Source organism: Anoplopoma fimbria, chromosome 1 (genome assembly GCF_027596085.1).
Source record: "Anoplopoma fimbria isolate UVic2021 breed Golden Eagle Sablefish chromosome 1, Afim_UVic_2022, whole genome shotgun sequence".
Classification (NCBI taxonomy): domain Eukaryota; kingdom Metazoa; phylum Chordata; class Actinopteri; order Perciformes; family Anoplopomatidae; genus Anoplopoma; species Anoplopoma fimbria.
This window is the reverse complement of record NC_072449.1, coordinates 14,739,776-14,765,194: the sequence shown is the minus strand read 5'-3', so window position 1 is coordinate 14,765,194 and position 25,419 is coordinate 14,739,776. Positions and strand designations below refer to the sequence as shown.

Here is a 25,419-nt window from a genome sequence, read left to right as displayed (position 1 = left end):
CACGACATGTGTTGACTCAGCTGGGAGAACACTGAAGAATGAGCCTTCCTGCATTATAACATTCTATTATAGTTTGTGTTTTCTTTTACATAAATAAAGACATTTCCTCCATAGTTTGAAGCTCAACATTAGTGATATAAGACCTTGATCGACATTAACATTCTTGACATACTATTAGCATGGATTTGATTTGATGGGGGATGTTTAGGGACCTGGGCAGTTGATAGGGGACGCTGGCCCAACAAAGGCTGAGTCTAACCTACTACTGGTAAAGAACTACTTTACTCTAAATTGCCCGTGTGAATGTGAGCGCTAATGGCTGTCTGTAATGCAATAGCTATGACACCCAAGTGTAAAACTAATAACATTCATTGTAAACGTATATGGATATATATATACATATATATAGTTTTTTCTGTTTTTGTAGATTTGTTTAGAAAGGTGCTTGGATGTCTGCTTTGGTGCACACCAACCCACATTTACTGTCAGAGCTTAATGCAAATATTCAAAACAGAAGCTGACTAGTTCAACAAATTCAAGTTAAATGGAGAAGAAGGTTGTGTGGTCTCCTGGTCTCGGTTGATTTTTTTGCATCTGCTGCATCAGCAGTGGGTGTGGCTATTTAATATATCTGGTAAAGCAGCAGATTCAAACTAAGTCCATCAGACACAGAGGAGAGTGCTCTGAGGACACCAGCTGGACAGACATGGAATTACACACACAGAGCTCATGGACTCCAGTTCTGGGGGACCGGTTCCAGGACTAGACTCTCACTATTAGAGCCTGCAATCCCAATAAGTCTATGAGACTGCACAAACATATCATTGTATATAGATTATGTTCTGCTGAGATCATGTTCTGTGACCATGTCTGTGCTCTCAGCTGCCTGTTCAAAGACATCCATAACTCTGCTTTGCTATCTTACAGAGAGGGGGAACATTTTCACATGGCCTTCATTTAAGGCATCGGTTGCAATGTAAAAGTATATGCCCTCTGAACTCTGCCTAAGACTGTCAATTTAGGAGGGAGTGGTGGTAGTGTGCTTGTGACGAGGGCCTCTGCTTGCCTGCAACCACAACGGATGTGTTTATCTATGACTGAATCAGAGTTCAGTTTGGATGACTGAAACGGAGGCCAGCTCAGCAACGGCTATTTAAATACACATGGTGTCATCCTTTTGCTTAGAAAAGTAGGAGGCCAACATGTCGGACTGTTCTGTCACGCTGTTGGCTATGCGTTGGCTATGCGTTGGCTATGTGTTGCTTGCTGCTAGCATGCAGTCTGAAGTCAGCCTCCCATACGCGCAAAAGGCCAAAATGTTTCATGCAGACTTTTCAAAGTGCTTTGTGTCGATCTAGTAAGATCAAGATAAGATAGACTCAAACATCCTGCTCTGCTCTCCCTGAACTCCACCAAAACACAAGTTTGATAAAAATGAACAAAGTGGCTCTCAGCTTCTACAGCTCTGGCAAAAGCTGGGTCTGTACATAATCAATGCTTTAATATATAACATAATGTCTGGGCTATAGCACATTTGGTTCAGCTCTTGGCAGTAGCATTTAAACCTAAGCACGTGTTTTTATTTGAAATCACAATGTTAACCCCGTGTTCACTGAGACCGTAGTGGAGCGTCAGAGTTTGACGCGCTGGCTAACCAGTGAGGCCTACAGTCCTGACCAGGCTCCAGTAAGAGACCAGTCCAGATGAGATGTTGGCTACCTAAAGACAGTTAAAAATCACAACATCCTATATTCAAACATCTTTCTAAAAATGTTTCCCCATTATAATGATGGTGTAAAGACAGCAAATCAGTGCTGAATGCAGGAGAATGTTGGTGTAATAATTTGACGACAGCAACTGTTTCACTTGTAAACAAGATTTCAGCATTAGAGCAGTTGGATTGGATGTAGCCTACAATCAATATGAAACATAATTAATATGAAATATCATTTAGAAATGCGGTTAGAACAGAGCCTTAAGAGGAGACGACACAAACTAAGGGCAGAAAGCTTGATCCACATCTGATCTATCTGATCATCCAAATAACTACGATGTATGAATACAAAAGGAAAAGTCACATTTGTAATGTTTTGATATTAATCCAGCTGCATCTTTAATTTGTTTACAGGTGCCAAAAAGACTTCCTCAAAGGATACACTGGTCTTTGCTCCTCCAGAGGCATTTTAGGAATTTACACGTCCCTCACAAAATTAGGAAATGAGAAAGACCCTTTTAGTCAATAATATTTATTATTGGTGTATTGCTGAATTATCTTCAATTAATCACTTTTTTGAGCCAGAAAATGTAAAAACTTAAGTCCTAGTGATTAAACTAGAACACCATCTGAAACAGGACAAATATTTCTACATTTTATTCTATTCACTGTGTAGAAGTAAAATTTGAGACGCTCATAAGTTCTTAAATGTGTAACTTTTGTGCAAAGTCAATGTCCTTAAAGAGTTAAACATTTTGACATTTGAATGGTTTCTGTAGTTTATGTATGCAGCAGTAGTTAAGAGTCCAAAAAACAACGTAAAAAAGTTGAAATAATAAGTAATAGTAAGAATTCTGCTGAATCAGCATTCATCCTTTAAAGGTTTGGATCACTTCAGTGTGAATGCTGCTCAAGCTTTCACAATATTAGTTCTAACAGACAAGCCAAACCCTCTAGATGCTTCTAGAACATTAGAACTGAAAGATGAAAGGCCCGTGGAACCAACAGCATCTTCAACTAAATAGACGAGACGTCTGCCTTCCATCCAATAAACTATTCTAGAAGGTTTACTTTCAACCCTAGTTTCTACATGAAATGGCTCACAACAAGTAACTGGGTCATGATTTCAAAGACATTGATGTTGAATTTTTCAGATGTTTTGTTTTGGTTCTTTAAACAATCATTCTAGTTCCATTACATTGAAGAGAAGGTCGACATATCTATGGCTGATAATTCCAAAACTAGGAAACTCAGACCAGAATAATCTAGATTGAGCAATAGCACTACAGATAAGAGGGAAAATATGCAGTTCTGATTTTTGGGCTGAACTTTCCCTTCAAGAAACTAAGCCTTCTGTGTGACCTGCCTGCAGTGCTTCCTTTTCTCCAGTGAACTTTGTTATACTACACTACTTTCCCTTCCCTGGAACTAATGGACCCACCCAAACCAGAAAAAATAGCTTCAGGCCAAAAGACAGGAGTATGTGGAAAATGGGTCCCCACACTTTAGGCCGGATAGTGTACACAGTGTTTACAATACAGAATGGTGTGGTAAACAGGATTCCTTTCCATTGTACAGCATCAAATCTTTGCTCATTCAGGTGTCGGTTAACCACTGAATGTCAAACAAAGACACGTCACACAGCCCATCACATTTTCCAAGTTTAATAGTTAAAGAATGAAAAATAAACACCGAAATGTTTTATCGTCACGTACAGACCATGGTTTGGCACAAAACCCCCACAATCCACTCCAATAAGTCACAGAGGCACTTTCATCATGAGCAGGCCAACTGTGAGCCAGTGAGCCGCCGAAGACACTGAGGAGTCTGGAGATCAAAACCATCATACTGACCGGGGACTTCAGCAACCATCTCAGCCTCCCAGAAACCTCCACTAAAGCCAGGAAAAGAAACTAAAACCAGAAAGGAGTACATCTCTCCTGATCTAGGGGAGTGTCTTGAGTGCAGGGGAGTCGGTCCAGAGATTCAGCCGAGATGGAGAGGATTGACTCTCCTCTGTGGGACTCAGCATGGACAGTCCAAAATCATGCTTTACTGTTTTTCTTTTATTTAGACAAACCCAAATAAAAGGCACATAAAACATTGCGCTTATCTTTACATCATTATTCTCAATGGACATACATTTAAAAAAAAATGTAGGAATGTTTTACCTTTCTGCTAATCAGAAAGCCTAGCCTTCGTATATACAAAAATTACCATTGTTAATGTTCTAATACAAAAAGATTTATAAAAGGTTATTTTTTTTCTTGCATGTGTCTGTCATAACTAACATGTCCTCTGAACTAAATGGTTTGTACAAAGATATACATTCATTTGCCTTCACATCTGCCAAATTCATCATACAAAGTTCACAGAAAACAAACAAAAAAATGATCTTCCATATCATTATTTGGCCAAATAATGTTTTTCACATTAGGTTGGAGTCAAATTAAAAAAATGAAAGCACATGGTTTAATGTCATTGATACATCTACACGACCTTGACCCAAATAAAAACCTTAATTCAGGTTTCGGGTTGTTCCTGAAGCAGAATGACGTCACACTCATCAGGTTTAAAAGCTAATGAAGCTAATCACAACGGAGTCTGTTTCCTCGGCCGTCTGAACTCATGAAGGCTTCCCTCACAAACTATTCCATCACACAGCACATCTAGAGGAGGAAGCGCCAACGTGTGGAAAAGTCGTGCAAAAATATATTTCAGGCACACTTGTTTACGGCAACTGGAGAAGGACAAATGACATCACACACTTCCTTTCATCCTAATTTTTTTTTAGTGTTTTGTTTTCATAAAAAGTCACTAGCCTTCTAATAATGGTTGCTGAACTCAAACCCTCACTGGACAAGCTCAGCCATCCACATGTAACATTGAAAAAATTAAATAAAAAGTACAGATGGTAAATGAATCAAAATCCAAGCTCTTAATGCCAGTACACATTAGAACACTTCCCTTTGTGGACTGTGTTGGCATGCATACAATGAAATTAAGGGGCCAAACATCTGGGCTGCCAAAGTGCAGATGTGGCCAGGTGAACTGTAAAGCAAACACCAATCATTGACTCAGTCCACCACACTGAAATGCCCCTCTAAGTACCACTCTGCTGTAGTGTGCACATCCTACAGTCTGCTGCAAGTGCTTTAGAGTTCCTGCACTGGAAAAAAAAAAGCCCTTTAACTACAAACAGGGTTCACATCTACTAACCAGTTCACTCGCTTTCCTCAAGACTCACTCCACCAGGGAATCCTGGGAAGTAATGGGATATTGCTAACACTTGACCAATGAACTGGTTTCCAAAAGCTAAAGAAAATACAAAAGAGAGGCGTGGAGCTGCACTGGGTGACATGTTCCTTCACTGAGAAGAATCCTCAAAGACTCCTGTGGCTTCACGTTTAGTCTCTGACGAGTAGCACCATGTGGGGCAGAGGACAGGAATGAACTACACCCAGTGTTCACGTCAATGAAGAAGCTTGCTAACCAATCCAATGGTATGGCTCCTTAACGTGTTTAATTGTTTTTGGAAAGCAATAGAATTCTACGCCATTGGAGTCATAAGATGTGTCAAACCGTAGCTCACAGATATTAGTTAGAAGGATAAACTGTTGGTGTTCAGCCGTGCTCTGGGATGTGTTGAGAACTTAAAGACAGCGACACAAGCCTTATCTGTTAACTAGTCTCTGATGGTTTCTCTCTCCTCGGATGGACGGCCACATCAGTGGTGATATCGTTCTTGCATTGCTAGCCTATGGTAAGTAGAGATGTTCCCTCTCCCACAGGTAAAAAGGCAATAAAATAGTGTTTCATATTTACAAAGAAATGACCAGTGTGTGAATAGCTGAACATGGTTTTAAAAGACTATTCTCAGTAACCTTCCTGAGTTTGCCTGACAGTGACGGAGATCCTATAGCTGCTAGAGTGAACCATCTAACCAACTAAACATCCCACAGGTGAACTTTGACACTGTTTCTGTAGTACAGATTCTAACCAGCCACTGGGTAGCCCTCTTGACCTCTACAGTTAAAAACGTCCTCAGTAATCAAAATTCCACATTATTTGACCTTTGATAATACTGCCATTTTAAGGGCAAATCATAAGGGACATGCTTTCAGTACGAGACATTTCCTCTTAGCTGTACCTTCAACTGTCATGATATAAATACATACAAAAATTCTCAAACAGATGTGACACATAAACTTGTGTAGAGTATCCAGCAGTGTCGACTGACTGGTTTCCAGCAATTATAAAAACACGGACCGGGGAGGGGGGGGTAAACTCACTCTCTCTCCAAATGGAAGCTTTGTATTTTGCCATTAAACTTTAAAATACATAAACTATCAAATACTGATAAGTCCACTAAAATAACAGAAAGAAACTAAATCTGCCTTAAAAAGGAAGCATTTAAGAATAACTCTGGCATTACACTTCAACTCAACAAAGCCTAAAGGTCTAGTAAGATCTCACTTATCACCCAGATTTGAAGTCAGATGCCCAGTTGTGGAAATCTTTTCGTGGCCACTTTTACGAGACCGACTCTGTCCCCCAGCAGCTAGATAGAGATGAAAGAGTTCTGGAGTAGGGCTCTAAAAAGGGGTCGCCTCTCCACAGCATATGATGTGTTTAAGGCCAACACTGCTGCAAAGAGCTGGCTCACCGTCAACTACCCGTCATCATTAAACAAACTACCCTAGTTTAAAAAAGGGGGAGGCAGGAGTTAAAAATAAAAGACATGGGAGACAATGCAGAGGCTGGTACTGTAATAACTGCCCAATAATTACACCAAAGTGGAAGCAAATACTCTTTTGGTTTGAAAGTGTAATGAAACCTGTTCCTGTGTACTACTACTAATGCCAACTATTTAACATTAATATACACATTATTAAAAAGAATCATTATTGCAATAATGGCATGGGTTTTGTTAGTCAGGCAGGCAGCCCCGAGGCGCCAATTTTATTACTCTGGGTTTCCAAAAGGAGAATTGAAGTGTCCTATGATGGTCCAAATACCTTTCAAAGGTTTTCCCTTTATCTTTTAAAATATAGCATTTAGGGGAAAACACGATACTTAGAAAATCTTTGGCATAAAATATTATATACACGGAATATCTGCACTAAATGTTGTTTATCCAAGAGTTACTACTCTTCACCTTGAAGAAGTAATCTGGACCTCAGGACCATTGGCTTGCTTTTTCAGAGCTTTCACCTATCATCATGGTCTTTATCAGCCGGTGGAGATGGAGGCCACTCACATGTGGCACTAAAGACCTGTGAACAGACCCCCCCCCCCCCCCCATAAGATCTCCTGTTATCACATGACTGGAGTTTCATACTTAGATCCCCCTTTCACAGCTCTGACCTGATGAAGACTGAAATGTGGTTGGAAGCAGAGAAAAAATAAAACCAGTTTTTCTGTTCGTATTTGAGAGTGACATGGCCCTCAGGAACCCAACTAGTAGGAAGGAGAAAAACTTGACCAACCCAACGAGCTAGGGCAGTGAGAAACCCCGTGGACTAGGGTTGAGCAGTAAGGAGTATACTTACAGAGGAACAGAAATGTGGCCTAACTGTTCACACTGAGGTATCTTTCTCCATTTTGGTATATTAGGCCAGTGTCGCAATGTCGCAAATCTTTGAGCAGGACGGCTTTATGGATATATTTGATTTACAGAATTTTTGCATCAATGTGATGAAGTACCTTGATTTGTCAAGTAATTAATTCACTGGGTTAGCCAAGAACAGAAAGTCCCATCTAGTATCAATAAAACCGTTCTCTATTACATTTCTAGAAATGTCCTATATTACAATATCTAAAATAAGATCAAATCAAACTCATACTATGATAGACAGGTGTTTCCATGTGGCCTATCCCTAAAAACACCATTCATCTGATGGACTCAGAACTTCATCCCCCTTCACTATGTTGGCTAATACTCTGCAATGAGTGACTGTAAGCACTCTAAACTATTATTTTCCTATCATGATTACGGATATTGGAAATACGTTTTCTCCTATAAATACAAACAAAATGATAAATGGACAAATTATGCAGTAATAATCACTTCTGCAAGTAACAATCATTGGTTACTACCTATGTGGCTGAATAACATTAGTTGTCACCTTTTCAGGTTTAACACACTATCAACCCGTCAAGATGTGAGAGGCTCGTCCATTATTAGGCAGTTAAAACATGATCAGCTCTTACACAGACTAAAAGAAGCTCTACCAAGGAGGGGACGAAGGCAGAACTTGGGATAGAAAAGGCATGCTCTCCATGGGCCTCATGGAAATGTTGAGTGGCCCGGTGATATTCATGGACATGGGAGTGGTGATGGCCACCGGGTGGGCGATATTCATGTGTGCCGTTGTAGGGATGTTGATGGAGGCCAGGTTCACAGGGCCCGTGATGGTGACCGGGTGCTGCAGGTTGACTTGTGACGTGATGTTGACTGTGCTGGTGCCGATGTTCATCTGAGCAGCGATGGTGACGGGATGGCTGCCAATGCCACCGCGGTTCATGGCCGAGGTTATTGCTGTCGAGTTAGTGACCGGCGTTGTGCTGGCCGAGTTGTTGTGCACAGTGTTGGCATCTGTTTTTTAAAAAAAAGACAGATAAGAGTAGAGTTAGGGCTGGTCAACCGAGAGGAAATATACTAGCCCTCCAAAACAGGGAAAGTGAACAGCCCTCTCAACTCCTTGGCTGTTAAGCTGGGTCACTGAAAATGTCAATACACCATTAATGCATTATGTCAACTGTAGTAATATTGATGAAGAAACCTACCTTTGTGAGAGTTGTCAATTAGGACTTGGAAGGAGTTATTTAAAATCTCTCCTACCGTCAACTCACCTGAGGGGTAAATTCAAAAAGCAGGATCAATAGACTAACAAGCTAACTGTCCATTAGTTTGAATTCAGAACTTTCATTTGAAACAGTAACACATTATGAAGGACAACTTAAGCTCTGTGTATGCCTAAGGCTGGATACACACTACACTGCAGGACTGCCAATTGGACCATCCCAGCTGAGTTCAGGGCCAGCTCATCACAGGGTAATTATCAACTTGCCTCACAAATGCTGTGAGGTGGCTAGCTGGCTGCTGGGTCAGTTAGGACCCCATCTCAACTGGGACATCATCATTTTTGCTATTAGAATTGGTTGAATTGAAGAGTGGGTAAATAAAAAGCCGGTCAATCTGGCCAAAGTCAGGACAGAAATAAAAAAAATTGAGTAATGCGAGATGACCTCTGATGAGAGGTCAGGTAGTGTGTATCTAGCTTAAGTGTTATGGCTCAGTTTGTGGTTGTTTAAATGCTCTACTGATCCTGCTTCATGAAATTTAACCTTATATTAGCAAAAATAAGAACCTGAATTACAACAGTCCTCAGAGAAAGGAAATGCTTCTGAACTTGTGTGACATGGAACGTGAAGAAAAACTGGCCACTTGTGTTTTGCAGAGGTTAGAATTCAGTGCTAAGGGGTTTCTGCTACTAGCTACTGGATTACCTTTTCGTGGCCCTGAGTGGTTCCACTGCCAGTCACTTATGCCTATTCAGAAATACAGACACATATGGGGTTACAAGAGCACAGGGCAGCAGTGCCATCATCCGGGAGTGAGCTTCAACAGTTGGCATGGTTAAGTTGTGTGGCAGAGGGAGTGTTCAATTCTCAACATTTTCTTTTTTTTTCTTTCTTTCTTTCTTTCTTTCTATCTATACACACACATCTCATTAATTATTTCACCTCAGCTTATTCCTGACATCTAATACATCTTCTCTTTTTAAGTGGTAGGACACTTTCATTAAGTCGGGGATACACAAAAGACTTCACAATCGTATCAGCAGAGACTGAGATATCATGAATTATTGTCCTTAGTATGGGCCAAGATCCTAAATTGCTGAATCATTTATTTCCTGTAATGCAGCTGAATAATGTCTTTAAGACCCACACCTTTCAAATACCACAACCCCAGGTGGGGATACAGTCAAAATAATTGACTTTATTTTAGCTTAAATATATGCTTTGATTAAACATGTTTTTTGGGGCATTTGTAGTTTAAGTACGATGAGCTGCTTAGAGCTTAAGTTAGGAAATTAAACCGGTCGTATGTCCCTCCTGAAATGTCTTATTCATATTGCGTTGAGAACATCTCCCTCAAACAACTGGATTAATTCAAGTTCACGCCATGCCATCGACAGACAAGCCATTCACTGTGAGTCCTCTAAGCATCATGCATGGGAATGAATTACAATATAAAGAGCCTACATGTCTGATTCAGTAAGTAAATAGTGTTAACTAACGTTAGCTCTTCTCTTGCCGGTTTATACAGATTCATTGTTGGTTTATAGGCCGACATATGAGAAGGTTTATTTGTCTGGGCTATCACTTTAATGTATTTGATGTGATTATTACACATTTTATGGCCGTTTTCATTTAAATAAAAAGGAAAATCTAAAAGTGACATGTGTCGCTGTTTCAATGCACCAACTCACTGGAGCTCAATCCCCGTGGTTGCTCTGCACGAAAAGGCGCAGCAGCAGCTCTTTACTCCACACACTGTGCCTGAAGAGAAAACTTCTTTCTAGCAGCTGTATCTGACTGAGATCTGTTGCTGTTACTTAGGGAAGGCTGACCGGCAAATTAGAAAGTCATAACTAGTGAAATTGGAATGGTCATCATAAACTTAACGGTTTTTGAGAAGCTTGCTCTTCATAAACAAAGGGTGAAGACTGCAGTTCCACTACACAAAAATAGCTTTTCCAAGTTTAAAACATCACAACCACATTTCAACTTGAAAGATGATGATGATGATGATGGTGATGGCAGACCAGTTAGGGCACCAACTGGTGGAACAGCTGACCTCTTGAGCAGCCATTAAGGCAGTGGTAGTCTGTAGTTCAGGTCTACTGAACATTAAATCACAGCTGGATTAGTGGGATATCAATATAATCCCCCTATCAGCATCATGACCAATAGTGGATTGAATACGTTATTGGTTTGGGAAGTTTCCATGTGTGTTGCTGGGCTGTTTTGCCAATGATTACGTATTAAACTGAAAAGGTGGTGAAAGTAGTGAGGAGCTTTAAGAGAAGTAAAGGACACTCTAGCCTACCTTTATTGTTACATGGGTTGCTGAAGCTGGCCTGGCCATGCGTCTTGAGATGACTTGTGATGTAGGCAGCGCTTAGCATTTTGCCACAGATGTTGCAGGTCACTTTGCCTTCATGCCTGATCATGTGGGAGCGCAGACGGTCTTTGGTAGCGAAGGCGGAGGTACAGGCCTGGGAAAGAAACCAGGGAATATTGTTTATTTCAAACAGAAAAATGTAAGCTCCTTGCTTGTAAAAAAGGAAAGACATTTATTATCGCTTTCTGATACAGACAACAGCAAACACAGGAAAAGACTAGAGTGACTAGACCAAAACGTTCATATAGGTGAGCAACGCTTTCAAACATATACTGCATTTCTGCCTCTTCAAACTGTCAAGTTCATGGGGATTATGAGTGATAAGCAATTCATATTTCAGTATAAATTCTGGACCAACTTGGCCACGACTGGACATTAACATTGCTGATTTAAAGAATAGAGAAAGCGCTCATTTGTACTGTGCTCACAGAAGAGATCCGCACTGTGAAACTGGCAAGTAGTATCATGAAAATGACACTGCACCTATAAAACCTGGGCAGCAGGATGTTCAGGTAGTAGCTTCTGAATGGCAGCTCATGTTGTCTGATCCAATCTGGCCTTTAGAGTTCTCAATGATGTTGATCCTCATGTATCAATAATGACACCGGTCTAAACTGACAGCAAACCTGAATGCTTTTTGCAGAGGGGAGACTGAGTAATGGCTCTTACCGTTACTTGGCACTTGAATGGCCTCTCTGAGGAATGGACATGCTTGACATGACAGCTTAGGTGATCAGGTCTGCAGGGTGGGATAAAGACAAGGAAGAACATGGATATCATTCAGCTTTGGCTTTACTGGTAGCATCAGTTCATTGACATAAGAGATTAGGAATGTGGAATACAGCAGAAAATGTATCATGATAAACATTCAGTCATGTGATTAGGTTGAGTGATACAATCAGCAGTTCATTTTGCAGGGGCGGATTGTCATTGAAAGGAGAATAGCGCTGGTCCATCTGAAAAGTCAGCCCTGTGACGTGAGCTGGAGTTGTGGCTAACCTCGGGGCTAACCGCCTTCACTTTGATCAGAGGGGGATAAGCAGACACAGAACCTCACTGCTGACTGCTGAAAGGTGAACTGCTGATTCAGTTGGCTGTTCTGCACATACGCTGCAGATAAGGATAGCATTTTATCCATACATGAAGTTTAGAAGCGCCTTTAAGAGCGTCTTCATCTTCCAGGCATCTACATGTCAGTTTAAGTGTTCGGTGACACAATAAGAAAGAAGACAATATGCACTTTATATTCATTTGATGTTTATGGCTAGTGCATTTAATGTCAATGTGTTCACTGCTCAGTGACTATGTGCAATGCAAAAGAAAAAAAATAATTATAATAAATGGAAATTTTGAATGAAGTAGTTTTGAAGCAATTTGTTCGCCTAGTTATCAATATCATGTGATGTACATGTTCGTCTACCCCGTTGGTACACAGCAAGTTGTATTTTCTTTTTTTAACATTACACACAATATGTATCGTAATATCGTGAGACATGTATCGTGATACGTATTGTATCGTGCTCGCAAATATACAGTCCTAAATTGAAATAAGGCTCATCTTCATGTTCACATCATGTTTATGCTTGTTGAACAGGTGTGAACGTTTTATTGCCCTCACAGTAACGAGCGTAGATGTCATAGTTATCTTTACTTAAACTGGTTCCCTTCACCGTCTCCACTGCGGCGTCATTGCTGTTCACTGGCTCAACCCGACACAGAGAGCACGTCTAGAGGCTGCAGCGTGATAATGCATTACACACACACAAAAAAAACAGAACCAATAATGTTCTTTCATAATGTAGCACCCGTTTGATGCCGGGTTTTGGTAGCCGTGCCTATTCACAATGTAGCATTTAGTCGGATACTATCACTATTGGTCAAAAAATCATAAATCAGAATTCCACACAAACTATCAGGGATTTCTTTCAACAGCAAGATCCATCATCAAACGGCACCTTTTGAAAACTAACTATTAACTGTGCTGAATACACACAATGAATTCTTTAAGGCTCAAACTAATTTTACATTGAAGGATAATTAATAAGTATCGGCCAAAATGGAGCTGATGGAAATCTGATCCTTTCTTTACTGCTCCTTTTAAAATAGCCACTACCCTGCACGCATTTACTATGCAGAGAATCAAAATAAGAACAAAACAACATTACACTGATTTTCTACACTCCTCTTTTTCCGTTAGCAAAGATCATCAGTCTGGGTAAAGTGCTCTCTGCATTTATGATAAATGATGTCTGCATACCTGGAGAAGCCCTTCCCACAGACAGAGCAGATGTAAGGCTTGTGAACTCCCCCATCATGGGAGCGGACATGGTATGTCATGCGATCCTTCCTCTTAAACCTCTGCTGGCAGATGGGACACTCAAACGGCTTCTCATCAGAGTGCGACAGCTTGTGGCGGTTGAGGTGGTACACATCTCTGAAGGCCTTACCACACATGTCACAACCGTGATTCTTTTTCACTGGTTTGGGGGGTTTCTTAGGGATGCTCTGCTGCTGCTGGTGGTGGTGTTGCATTGGGGTCATGATGCTGGTGCCTGTGGATGTGGACGTGGTGGCTGTAGTCAGGATACCAGCTACAGTAGTAATGTATGAAGGGTTTCCGCTATTCTCACGTGGTACAGTGGATATGAGCGGTACCATGGTGGGGGCTGATTGTGTCTTCTTCGGCCGCGAAACCATCTTAATGCCAGTGTGGCAAGACTCGTGCCGCCGGAGGTGGTAGCTGTCCCGGAAAGCCTTGTTGCAGTAGCCACAGATGAAGGGCGTCTTTGATTTAGGCTCCTTTTTGACCACGGTCAATGGAGGCCCCCCACCACCTACGCCCCCAGTCCCACTAGCCACATTGTCTTTAAGAAGTTCTGCAGCACTGACAGGGGGTTTCTGGTCCAAGGGAATGGGCAGCACCGGTTTCTGATCAGGTGGTTCCGTTCCAGAACTGAGCAAAGGCAAGAGGCTGTTCCCGGCTACTTGGTGCTGGTGATGCAGAGCCTCATTGGCTTGCTGTAACGAGAAAGACAGAGCCATGTAAAATGATGTTAATACACATCCTCAAACCACATATACAGCTAAGGACCAACAGAGTGGGAAAGGAGGGCTGTTTCTGCTCCAGGGTGTAAAACATTGGCCATCAGGACAGCAGATTTACTACATTTAATTATCTTGGTTTAAACATACTCCTCTATGCACTTGGTCTATCAACTCTTGGTCAATTCGTCCACTGACAAGGATCTCTCTAGTCCATTACATGTTCTTTATGAAGAATGGAATGACTTATTTTACAAGAAACGAATAAGCCAATCTTTGATAACCAGAATATTTTAAGTGCGGCTTTTGCATGATTCTTGGTGGAGAAACTCAATATTCAAAGTCTGGTCAAAAAAAAACAAGAGTGTTGTTAGTGTCAAAGAATTTCTTTGGTTGGGGAAAGTCCTACTCTCCACAGATAAAAAAGTAAAATAAACACTATACAAAATAATAAATAAAAGGCAACAAATGAAAGATGTGAGTAAACTGTGTTCTGGAAAGTGGAAAGCCTCATGCAGCTGTCAAATCGGGGAGGTGAAGAGTAAATGTGATCAATGAGGGGTACTCAACGTTATCAGCTGATAATCAGTCAAAGATGTGCGATTGATAAAATAAGCATTAATGCTTTCCAATACAAAATAAAATGAGCTCCACCTTTACCAGCTGCATTTTAAAATGATTAACATATTAAGACATCTGTGATATAGGACTACCATAACAATATTATTTGAAATGGGAAATACTACATAATGAGTATCCCTTTAACTTTTGGTCATTTGAGTACATTTTCGATGCCAATCATTTTGTACTTTACTCAAGCTACATTTTAAATGCAGGACTTAAATTTTTTAGTATTTCTACACGGAGCTCTAGTTAATAATTTAATCATAAACACACTGGTTGTACTTAGGTTGTATAAATATGAATGATGATGACATGGCAAAGAAGTTACTCTCACAAGGCACAGTAAATGAGGAGATGGGCTCCATGTTTTACGACGGGTCTGGTGGATTGCCGACAGTCGGCCCCGTATAACAGTCTTTCCAGGAACACGGTAGTCCTGTCACTCCGGAGAGGGTGCTGTTAAGCTGACACGACCGGACCCATGAGTCACTTTCATTTTCAGGGCCGAACTACAGCCGATGCACATGGGGAGAGCCAAACCAGCCCACCCGTTAAGTGTAGAAATATTTTTGGATCATTATTGAACTGTGGCTGGTCAAAAAGAGCGCAGCAAAGCTGGAGTGAACAGCTGTTTTTCTTCACGAGGGCCCAACATGCAGAAACTTTGTCGGACTCAGCCTAACTAACCCAATGAGAGCTGCTCTGAGAAAGTCAGACACAGACCAGAAAAATCCCCCCCCCCCCAACAACAAGCATATTTGGAGTGCAAAGAACAAATCAATGCGTTAACAGTGTTTGTTTGCGCTTATGGAGAAACAGTATCGCTGTTGTACTGCATACACGGTTAACGGTGCACACACCCAGATAACACAGACAATAATGCTATGTGACCGTTTGATGTGAGCACACTACATGTCCATCACTCGTATGCTGCAATGACACAGAATGTAAACAAAGCAGGTCTAAAACTAGAACAAAACTTCTTTCCACAGCTAACCTCTGTTATTATAACTAACTCAATGATAATAATCAGTGAGGTTATGTAGGACTTGTATGTGTAAACATCATTACGGGCCTTCATGTCAGCTACCTGTCCTATAAAATGCATTTATCGGCCGATTAGATTTGCTATCCCTTATTATTTAGATAATATATAGTCAAGGCCTACATTACTTCATTTAATATGAAACTGTTAAATTCATTTCGAACTACATTTCTTAATTAAATACTCAGTACTTTTAGTTTGTGGGGGTATACAGAAATGGGCTTTACCATGTAGTTATGACTATATATTTAATACCAGAACCATGCTATATTGTGATAAATTTCGTTATTAGTGGCAATATTGCATAGATACATGAAGGCCAAAGAGCAATATTATATTCTATAAACTATTAATACTTTAATTAGGGCTGTTGGGATTAACCTTTTTGTAATAACTGCAGATATATAAATCCTGGTTTCATAAATTCTTTTATTAAAAAGCTGGGATACCTATGGTGTCCTGATTCCTACATTGAGACATGCTGTTTGTGTGGAGTTGTGAACATTTTAGAGGTAACCAACACTCCAGCATTATTAAATTGCCTTTAATCGGCATTATGGGAGCATTTTGGATATAAAATGACCAGGAAATCATGTTTCAGAGCTAATGAGGGCTTCAAGCTCCAAACAGTGAAAATGACAATTGGACAAAAGGTAAATTACAACATTATGATGATGTGTCTAAATGTCACCTTGTAGAATCAAGATTTTGGTGATAAACTTAAATATAGTTATCTAAAAGGAGTTGTTCTCACAGCAATATTAAATAGATATTATAGAAGGAATTATGGCCTGTATGTATAAGATAAGATAAGATAAGATAAGATAAGATAATCCTTTATTAGTCCCGCAGCGGGGAAATTTGCAATAAGCAGCTTATACATAATACATCATTAAAACTACTAATGCCCCCCAAAATGCTTTTAGAAAAAATATAATAATTTATTTCCTAATACTTTAAATTGTAAAATGTATTCAAATAACCACCATAGATGACAGTAACAATGTTAAAGGATAACATTTTGAATTTCTGACCTTTTTTGGGTCCACTTGTTCAAATCTTTGTTGATTATATTTTTCAATAGGCTCCCATTTACTTTTGGACAAGTAAATGGTAAAATGGACATGTACAGTTTTTTCTAGTCGTCCGACCACTCAGAGCGCTTTAACACTACATGTCAACATTCACCCATTCACACACCATGCAAGGTGCGACCTGCCCATCAGGACTGCACAACCAGCTCTGCTCCCAGCAGACCACATGACACATGACAATAAAAACACTGTGCAATAATAGTTAAAATAGTTTTTTTCTGTCTGTAAATATTATATTTCAGTTATTGTGTTTTTCTACTGTTTTTATTGCTTATTTATAATACTTGTTCTTTCTTTACTATGTCTCTTGTGTGCACTTTAACTCTATGCTGCTGTAAGCCTGCAAATTTCCCCGCTGCGGGACTAATAAAGGATTATCTTATCTTATCTCTTATCTTATCTTCATAGCACAGCCTTCGGGAGCAACTTGGGGTTAAGTGTCTTGCCAAAGGACACATTCACATGGACTAGCGGACCAAGGAATCGAACCGCCGATCTTCTGATGAAGGAAGACCCTGCTCTACCACTGAGCCAGTCTCCTAGTGGTAGAGCCAAGTAGGTTTGGCTATCAGGAAGGTAAAACATCTGTCAAAGCGTAATGTCAAGCCCTGCTAGCCTTCTAGCGCTACATGAATGCTGGACAACATTATAACAGAACTTTTCTTCACTTCCTGTGAGTGGACAGGCACAAACAGATAGCCCACACGGGAACTGTGCCACCATTGCACAATTGTGTGTATTCAAATCCCTGCAGGCCTACTGCATACTGAGTCAGTATGTACTGCATACTGGCTATTAAATGAACGATTAAGTAGGATTTTACCATCAGACTGTTCTCACCATGGGTTTACTTAAGCTGAGTTTATACTGGCCGGCATGCGGGCTAGATAATGACGTCATCACGGCCAGCGCGTGGTACCGCACCTCTGAGTTCTTGTCACTTGGTGAGGATGGCACACATGATCAAGTGACTGTCACAAATAGTTCACTAATAAAAGCAATATTTACATAGAGATTAAACAACAAAGGCCTATTTGTTTTTAAATGCTTTAGCAACAGGAGGTTTTTAAAATCTACATTTGAGTAAATATTTTGCAGCCAAATCAAATTGGAATAATAAAGTGACATATTCACTGCTTTTATTAACAGTACGAAACTATAACAACTGGAGGCACTGATTGCAGTTTTTTGTGCGATTCAAATTTTAGTCGAAGCCCTCAAAGGTTCCAATGTTATACTTTTACTTTGTTATTGTTATCTACTGTGGTAGTTGCATAAAGCACACAATTCAAATGAATAAGAAATAAACGGGCAACTGTGGCTCAGTGGTAGAGCGGGGTTGTCCTTCAATCAGAGGATCAGCGGGTCGATCCCCGACTACACTAGTCCATCTTGATGTGTACTTGGGCGAGACACTTACCACAAATTGCTCCGGCAGGCTGTTCCGGCAGTGCGTGAATGTTAGTTAGAGTCGTGATGGCAGGTGGCACCATGCATGGTAGCCCCCTGCCATCAGTGTAAGAGTGGGTGTGAATGGGTGAGTGATGAGCGGTCGTAGGACTAGAAAAAAGCGCAATACAAGTAGAGTCCATTTACCAAATGATTGTTTTTTTATTTAAATAATTAGATGGATTAAAAAAAACATGTTGCCATTAATAGTTTTCATTTTGTGATACAAGCTGCCTAAGTCTAGTGTTGGAAGCTAAACAGGCCATGATTCCATTCCTGTTCTGAACAGCCATGTTTTCAACAGGCACTAGTTATAATAATTGTCTAAATCCCTGTTGATTGCATTTTTTTTTTTTTATAAATAGGCCTACATTTTCTATTTCTGAAAAGTTGGTTATCAGTGACTTTCCCAAAGCAAAAACCTTTAAGTCAAACCCTGATGAGTTGCATGAGTTTTCAGGGAAAGGGTCCATAGTAATGATATGCTAATAAATATAAATTAGCAAAGGGGACAGATGGAAATATCAAAGGTGAATTTTTTTTTTTAGTAGAAAGTTAACGCCTCAACATACTACTGAGGGAACTCCACATCCACCTACCAGATGGTCTGCGAATTTAACTGGACTGCATTTAAAGTGAACTGTGTCTATTACGTCTTCACGTACGTACGAAAACTAAACATAGCTTCAACAAGAAAGGGTTTGTTGGATGTCAAATTGATCATGGGGAATTTCCATTTTAGGTATAACCAGGAATATTGTCATGGGGGGACATAAAAAGCTAAAATGGTAGATAAGCGTAAAAAAATTAAAATAGCCTGATTTTTTTTTTTTTATAAATACAAAACATATCCTAAAAGAAAGAACAAGCTCACACAATTTTTTAGATTTTTCCTATATTTACACTATACCTATATTTACCTTATGATTACCTCATTTATTGTTGTTGGTTTTTCACTAAACACAATGTTTACTAAAATAGATGCATGTCACATCTGTGATGGAATAAAAATATTTGTTTCTAAACCAAATGTATGGTATAGGGATTTCAATTATGTTTTAGTGCTATTTTGAAGGTTTTAACCATAGTTTGATGATTAGCGGCATAATATTGGGAATCGCCACTATTTTGGCCAGAATAATTGTGACATGAGATTTTCATAGACTTGTGCCTACAGGTGTACCTAATACACCAGTAACTCATTACATAATACAACATTTTAAAAAACATACATTAGCAGATTCTAACCATTAAACATGACAAACGCCTTCTGTCCTCTTCATAATTTAAAAAAATTGAATTATTGAATTATTATGCGGTAGTAACCTAGCTTAAGTCTCAACCCATAGGAAGCGGTTCAGCATTGGATTCAGCGTGCTTTCACCCTTGAAGATTAACTCAACACAACAACTTAATTGGTTTGGGGAAGGATGGTGGAGCAGGTGTTCTGCAGAGGGAAACATAAAATTTAGAAAATTGTGCATCTGAATGTTTGAAAAGCAACAATAACTAAAATAATGTAGACAATAAATAATTTAACAATGTGCCGCTCAAAAGAAAAATAAAGCAATGACAAGAGCAGTAAAAAAACAAAAACATGTAGGGGGGGGACATCTTAAGTCTGCAGCTGCTGGCAGGCATTGTCCAATTGGTCATGGCAGATCCCCAAAGGGATAGGACGAACAGAAGGTGGGGGCTTGTATGAATATTTTGGCCAGGGAGAAAGCAGAGATTCACATTGTAACCACCAACTTTACAACAGGTCAACCCAGAGATGTGGTGATTGAGACAGCCTTGTTCTTTTCTGTAATCACCATTGGGCAGGGTTAAAGACCTGACCCATGGCTTTTCAGGTTCAGCCAAGCATCCCAACCCGGTCAGCCAGGAGGGGGGTTGTGGTCTGAGGGAGCCAGGATCCCGAGTGCTGCTTTTTTCCCCACTGTGTTCTTTTATGAATGACACACATCCAAGCACTGGTGCTTTTTTGGGGGTGGGGGTGGGGGGGTGCTGCTGTCGGCCATGTCCCTACTTAGTGAAGTCGGCCATGCTATGTTTTTTAGCGTGGTTGAGAGAACTGGGGGCCGTCACAGGGTGTCGACTCGCTTTTATATCCGCCACACTGTAGCAGCACTCAGACAACAATCATTACTGCAATTAGCATTTCTCCAGCCATATGTGTATGCTTCTCAGCAACAACAGCAAGAACAGCCCGCTGTTCTATCATGCTGCTCTGATGATTTTGATACAAATTTGTTTTGAAGGGTGAGGTCCCTTTCAAGATAAGAAATAATGGAAAGGGTAAGGGGGATGGAAATTAACAAGAAATAGTACAAATGAAACTAAACAAGTCATTGTTTAGTCTTACCACTGAAAGGCTGGGCATGGTTTTACCATGACACAGTCCAATTTGATAGAATGCTACTATGTCTGCAAATCTGCCTCTGAGTGATGCCGTGTTATACTGCATTTCAATTGTCTACTTTAAAAACTTTGATTCACTTCAATTCAATTCAGTTTATTTTGTATAGCCCAGAATCACAAATTTGCCTCAGAGGGCTTTACAATCTGTACACATGCGACATCCTCTGTCCTGGAACCCATCGGCACAGGAAAAACTATTGAAACTAAATTCAATTTGCTTTAGATTTCTTGCTTTTTGGGATTTGTTCAGTTTATTCCTTAGCTATAAATTGTACTGCCAAAGATGTTTGTTATAAATAAAAATAAGAGCACAAAAAATAAATAATCACAACTCTTCAAAAAGTATCTTAGAATATGGTAGAAGCTGGGATGTAAACTGAGCCTTCCCCAGAGTACCACAGCATGACAGGAACTCCAGCCCCTTCAAACCGCCAAAATCATTACAATGCTTAGAGAACAATAACAAGCTCATTACAATGCTGCCTCATTAAATGCTTCATCACATGAGGTGGACCAAGTGGACCTTTCATAATAAACCTCCTATTAGTCTCCTTGTCTCTGACACACCAACTCCAGGTACTCTGGCCATTAAACCAAACTGTCCCAATCACAAACAGTAACCACTAGCAGCTGCTGCTCTTTAACAGTGAAGCAGAGTAGCAGCCTACACATGTGGTTAGCATTGTTATACAAGTATCACAAATACCATGGCAACCGAAGCATCCTGATATTACCACTGTTAGTACACCAGTGTCTTGCACTCAGACTTAACAGTGTGAAATGTGAAATTACATTTTCTGAGATAGTTTAAAAATACTTACTGGAAAAGGGGAATGGGTTAAAATCCAGTATCAACAGTCCTATTTTTGATAGAAAAGGGTCTGGTCAGTGGATCATTTCCAACACTAGCAGGACAAGAAACTCTCTAGGTTAAGTAAGTACTTACAAGTAGAAACCAGGTTAATACAACTTCTGTGACTGAGTCTTGCTATCACAATATGTATTCCAAAATTGGGACACAGCACAAAGTGCAACAAATGTGGGTATTTGCACATGGCAAATTACTCATTGTTTTCTCAAAGTAAAAAGAGCCTCCTTCAGTCTTACCTTACTTATGGCTTAACTCAGGCTTACCAAACCAAGTCATTTTTACCAACTGTATTTCAGCCCATTAAATGCATTTCCAAACAAAAGTAGATTATAACTATATTCAAAAACCATCAGCCTGTTATTCTTAATAACGTCAATAGTTATAGTGCCCGTCAACGCTGCAAGACTGAGTACAAGGCGCAACCAGTGAGGTTAAGCTAGATGTTATTTGAATTAATATACTGGATACTGAAACAATGTTGATGCTCCGTGACTCTGGTGCAATGTTTCCTTTCCCATTGCAGGATTGACACATAGTAAAGCATGCTGGAACTCTGAGCTCACAGCTCTGGCTGCTACCAGGACACTATTATTCACCAAGAAGATGAGTAAGACTTCCAAGGAGCTGCAACACAGTTAGTACATGCCGTAATCACAATATCTAACTATTTAGAAGTAAAATAGTGTTGAAATGTGCCAGGACTTGCAAAAAATAAAATAAAAAATAACAATAATAAACACTCAAGATTGTAGATACATTTCCCAGTTAGTTGGGGGATAGATACTGTTGTATTGCATAAAAGCCTCGGATATGCAAAAGATCTAGATAAAATAAGTTTTACTATAGTGTCAATGTGCAGAGCAGCTAACGTTACTGTGGGTCAGGAGCAGGACTTCAACCACAAGTATATCAACAAATGACCATTAAAGACTGACTTTCTTATCAAATACTTTGATGTCTGAGTAGGTCTAGTAAATGTAAAAGTTTCGTACATTACGTTAACCACTTAGCATCTCTGTATTTTCACAGTGTCTGCTCCTGGAATACTTTACACAGCATTTCGTAAAGCAAAGCTCTTAATGTAACGTCTAAGTTAACGTACTTGGTGTGCATGATGTCGAACAAATGAGTGACTTCCCACGTATAAGAAAAGTTCCTGAGACGAGTAACGCTAGCACATCCTATACAATGATGAACACAAAAGGCCTCATTAAACGGGTTAGTTCACGTGGGGGCTGGCGTAAAGAAGCGCGGCTCACTGGTGACTTAAACGTTAACGTACTTTGAATACTTGTTTGCAAACCTAGGCAAAGTTTGCAGTCTTTAGTGTGGTTTATAGTCGCTGCGGTCCGCGTGCTAGGGACCCTCCAATTCACTGTTAGCGTTAGCGTGACCAGAAGAGTGTGACATTATCCTGGGACGTTTAAGCACTTTTAAAACCACACGTCATCTTCGTAATTAAGTTCGGGGACTCACAATAAGTCTCTGCCTTTTAAATACGACAATTGTTGTAATGCAGACAAGAAAAGTGCCCAGGTTAGCTAGCTAACCCATTAGCCAATTAGCTTAGCAACCGAAATGCAATAGCAGTAGCTCGACCTAGCTAGCTAATTTGCTAACGCGCGCGCATCAACAGCAATGCCAACAGGAATGGGCTCCACGCCGACTCCGGCTGAAAATAAACACCCATCGCGCTATGCTGAGAAACAGAGTTCAGGACATTTGACCGACACCACGGAGGCCTTGGAGATCGTCCGTATATCAGACACAGCCGGAGGTCTCGGGTTCGATAAAAGCTAGTTAGCCGTTTGCTACAGCAACCCACACAGCGAAGCTAGCTAGCAGGCTAACGCTAACACCTTTGTTTTGCTTGGCTAAGTAATTCATTTTTTTAAAAGTTTGGTGAAAATATCTGGCAACCACGTTTACGGCGTTTCGAAAACGCGCGTGCAGTTCCTCAGACTACTGTTGTACCGTGCTACTTACTTGGAATAAAAACGTACTCCAGCTCGGTTCCATTGCAACACTTAGGCTAAAATCTGCAGGAAACCTACAAGGGATCTACAACAAAGCAGCTAAACATGGCAGCTACAACTTCCTGTAACCCCCAGGGCTGAACCAAGTCCAGTGGACTTTTTTTTTTGGACGTCTGGATGTTATAAACAATGCATTTTCCAATATTTTTCCGGATGAGTTTAATGAATGACGTAAGCATTCGTTATACATTAGGCATACATTATATTGTATCATAAAAATAATTCATTTTATAAAAAGAAAATTTAAGATCAAGATATTCTCTGTTTGTACTATAGTATAGTAGAAGTAATATTAATACTTAATTCGGAAATATTTAAATAGGTGTAAATGAGTAGAACCCCCAAGAAATATAGGTTTCAACTTCAAACAAAAGAGCAAACAGCAGGCACTCATGTAGAGGAACAGGAGTATAGGCAATATAGTTATATAGGTAAAGGCATAGGTAAGAAGGCTATAGCTCTTATGTTCGTTTAAGAAAAAATACGTAGTCAACTTAGAATATTTTTCTAAGTGTCATTTTTCTAAGTCTCGTGCATTTATTCTAGTAACACTTCAGTTTTATGCTGCAACTAACAATTATTTTAATTATCAAGTAATCTGCTGATTATTTTTTTGATTGATTATTTTGTCTTTAAAATGAGTGAAGTGTATCTATCATGTAGACTATGACAAAAAACATCACATTCGACAACCCCATCACTCTGGCATCTCTCCAATATACAATCAAACACTCCAAATGCCAAAAATCTAAAACTATCATTTAACAAAATAAAACGATCAATAATGGCACTGAAACAGTACAAATAAATAAATAGTCCCTCATTGCCCGGCTTGGCTGGCCCTCTTCATTTTCCCTCTATTCACTGCAGTGTTCCTGTCGACCGAACCGCAATACTCTCCACCTGCAAGGCTAGTTCAGCTAGTTCGGCCTTCCCTCCTGGAAGGGACAGCACCAGTTCCCTGCGGCAGCACAGCAATCCCTTTCTGCTGCCGAGAGACACTGGGAGACAAACATATTGTTCTTAGGCTCTTCGTCAAACGAACGACAGCACAGATTACATCCCATCAACACAGCTTCGTTTTAAACCTTTACCGCCTGGTCAGGGTCCTCTGTTTTAGCTCAAAGAGCTGTATTTCCCTGATGGTACCACCTCATCAATACGGCCGCAATCTAGGACATGCCTTCAATGCACTATCAGAGATTCAACGTACTGATGAGCCGAGAACTCCCACCTAGGTCCCTGGAAAACAGCATCTGATCGATCCGCTGCTGCTCAACAGTGAGAGCGGCCTGCCAGGACTTAGGCAGCAGCTGGTGAGACAACAACACAAACATACAGGACAGCACTTGATGAGGGAGGGCAGCAGTGACAGCTAAGGCCTCCTATGTTTGACAGACAGCCTTACCTCAGCAACACCAGGCGGTGGGGGAGGGAGGAAGGCTAGACCGGGCCACTCCTCCTGGTCCTCCAGGGCGAGGGCCTGACACGCTGCAGGCGGCAGTGAGGGAGCCGGTGACTCTGCAGGCCTGTCCATGATGAGTGCTGCTGGGGGTAACAGGGGGTTGTCTTGGTCCAGTGTGGCCCCATGAGGGAGAGGCACACATTCAGCCAAGCTGAATATGAAAACTACAGGAGCATAGAAGGTGGTTTTAAAGAGAGAAAGTGAGGATGAGACAAAATGATGGTAACAACAGATTAGACATGCTGAGTGAGTGACTAGGATGGTGAAGAAAATGTTACTCTACAGATGCACCCATTAGTGATGTTTTAACAGGTGATTGGCTGGCAGGTGGGTTAGTGATCTGAGATGTGCACCATGCAGACATCAGACAGTTTTTATTTCAACCCAAACTAACTAGTCGTCTCCTCTCCTCCTCTGATTAAAGAAACATTTTAAAGCAAAATAGAATGAAGGGTCAGCAATGAA

General features: G+C 40.4%; 1 protein-coding gene across 3 annotated transcripts; it reads right to left on the bottom strand.

The window, feature by feature from the left end:
- Positions 1-3,368: 3,368 nt before the first annotated feature.
- LOC129093857 (vascular endothelial zinc finger 1-like) lies at positions 3,369-23,565 on the bottom strand. Of its 3 annotated transcripts, XM_054601982.1 has the most exons (7): positions 23,440-23,565; positions 13,165-13,925; positions 11,577-11,646; positions 10,833-11,001; positions 9,227-9,268; positions 8,504-8,569; positions 3,369-8,312 (listed from the first exon to the last, which is right to left on the bottom strand). In XM_054601982.1, exons 1-7 carry the CDS (start codon positions 23,470-23,472, stop codon positions 7,945-7,947), a joined length of 1,509 nt encoding a protein of 502 aa, XP_054457957.1. In that variant the 5' UTR covers positions 23,473-23,565; the 3' UTR covers positions 3,369-7,944. The 3 variants fall into 3 exon arrangements, with proteins under 3 accessions (XP_054457957.1, XP_054457964.1, XP_054457969.1); XM_054601989.1 differs by lacking the exon at positions 8,504-8,569; XM_054601994.1 differs by lacking the exons at positions 8,504-8,569; positions 9,227-9,268.
- Between the last annotated feature and the right edge of the window lie 1,854 nt (positions 23,566-25,419).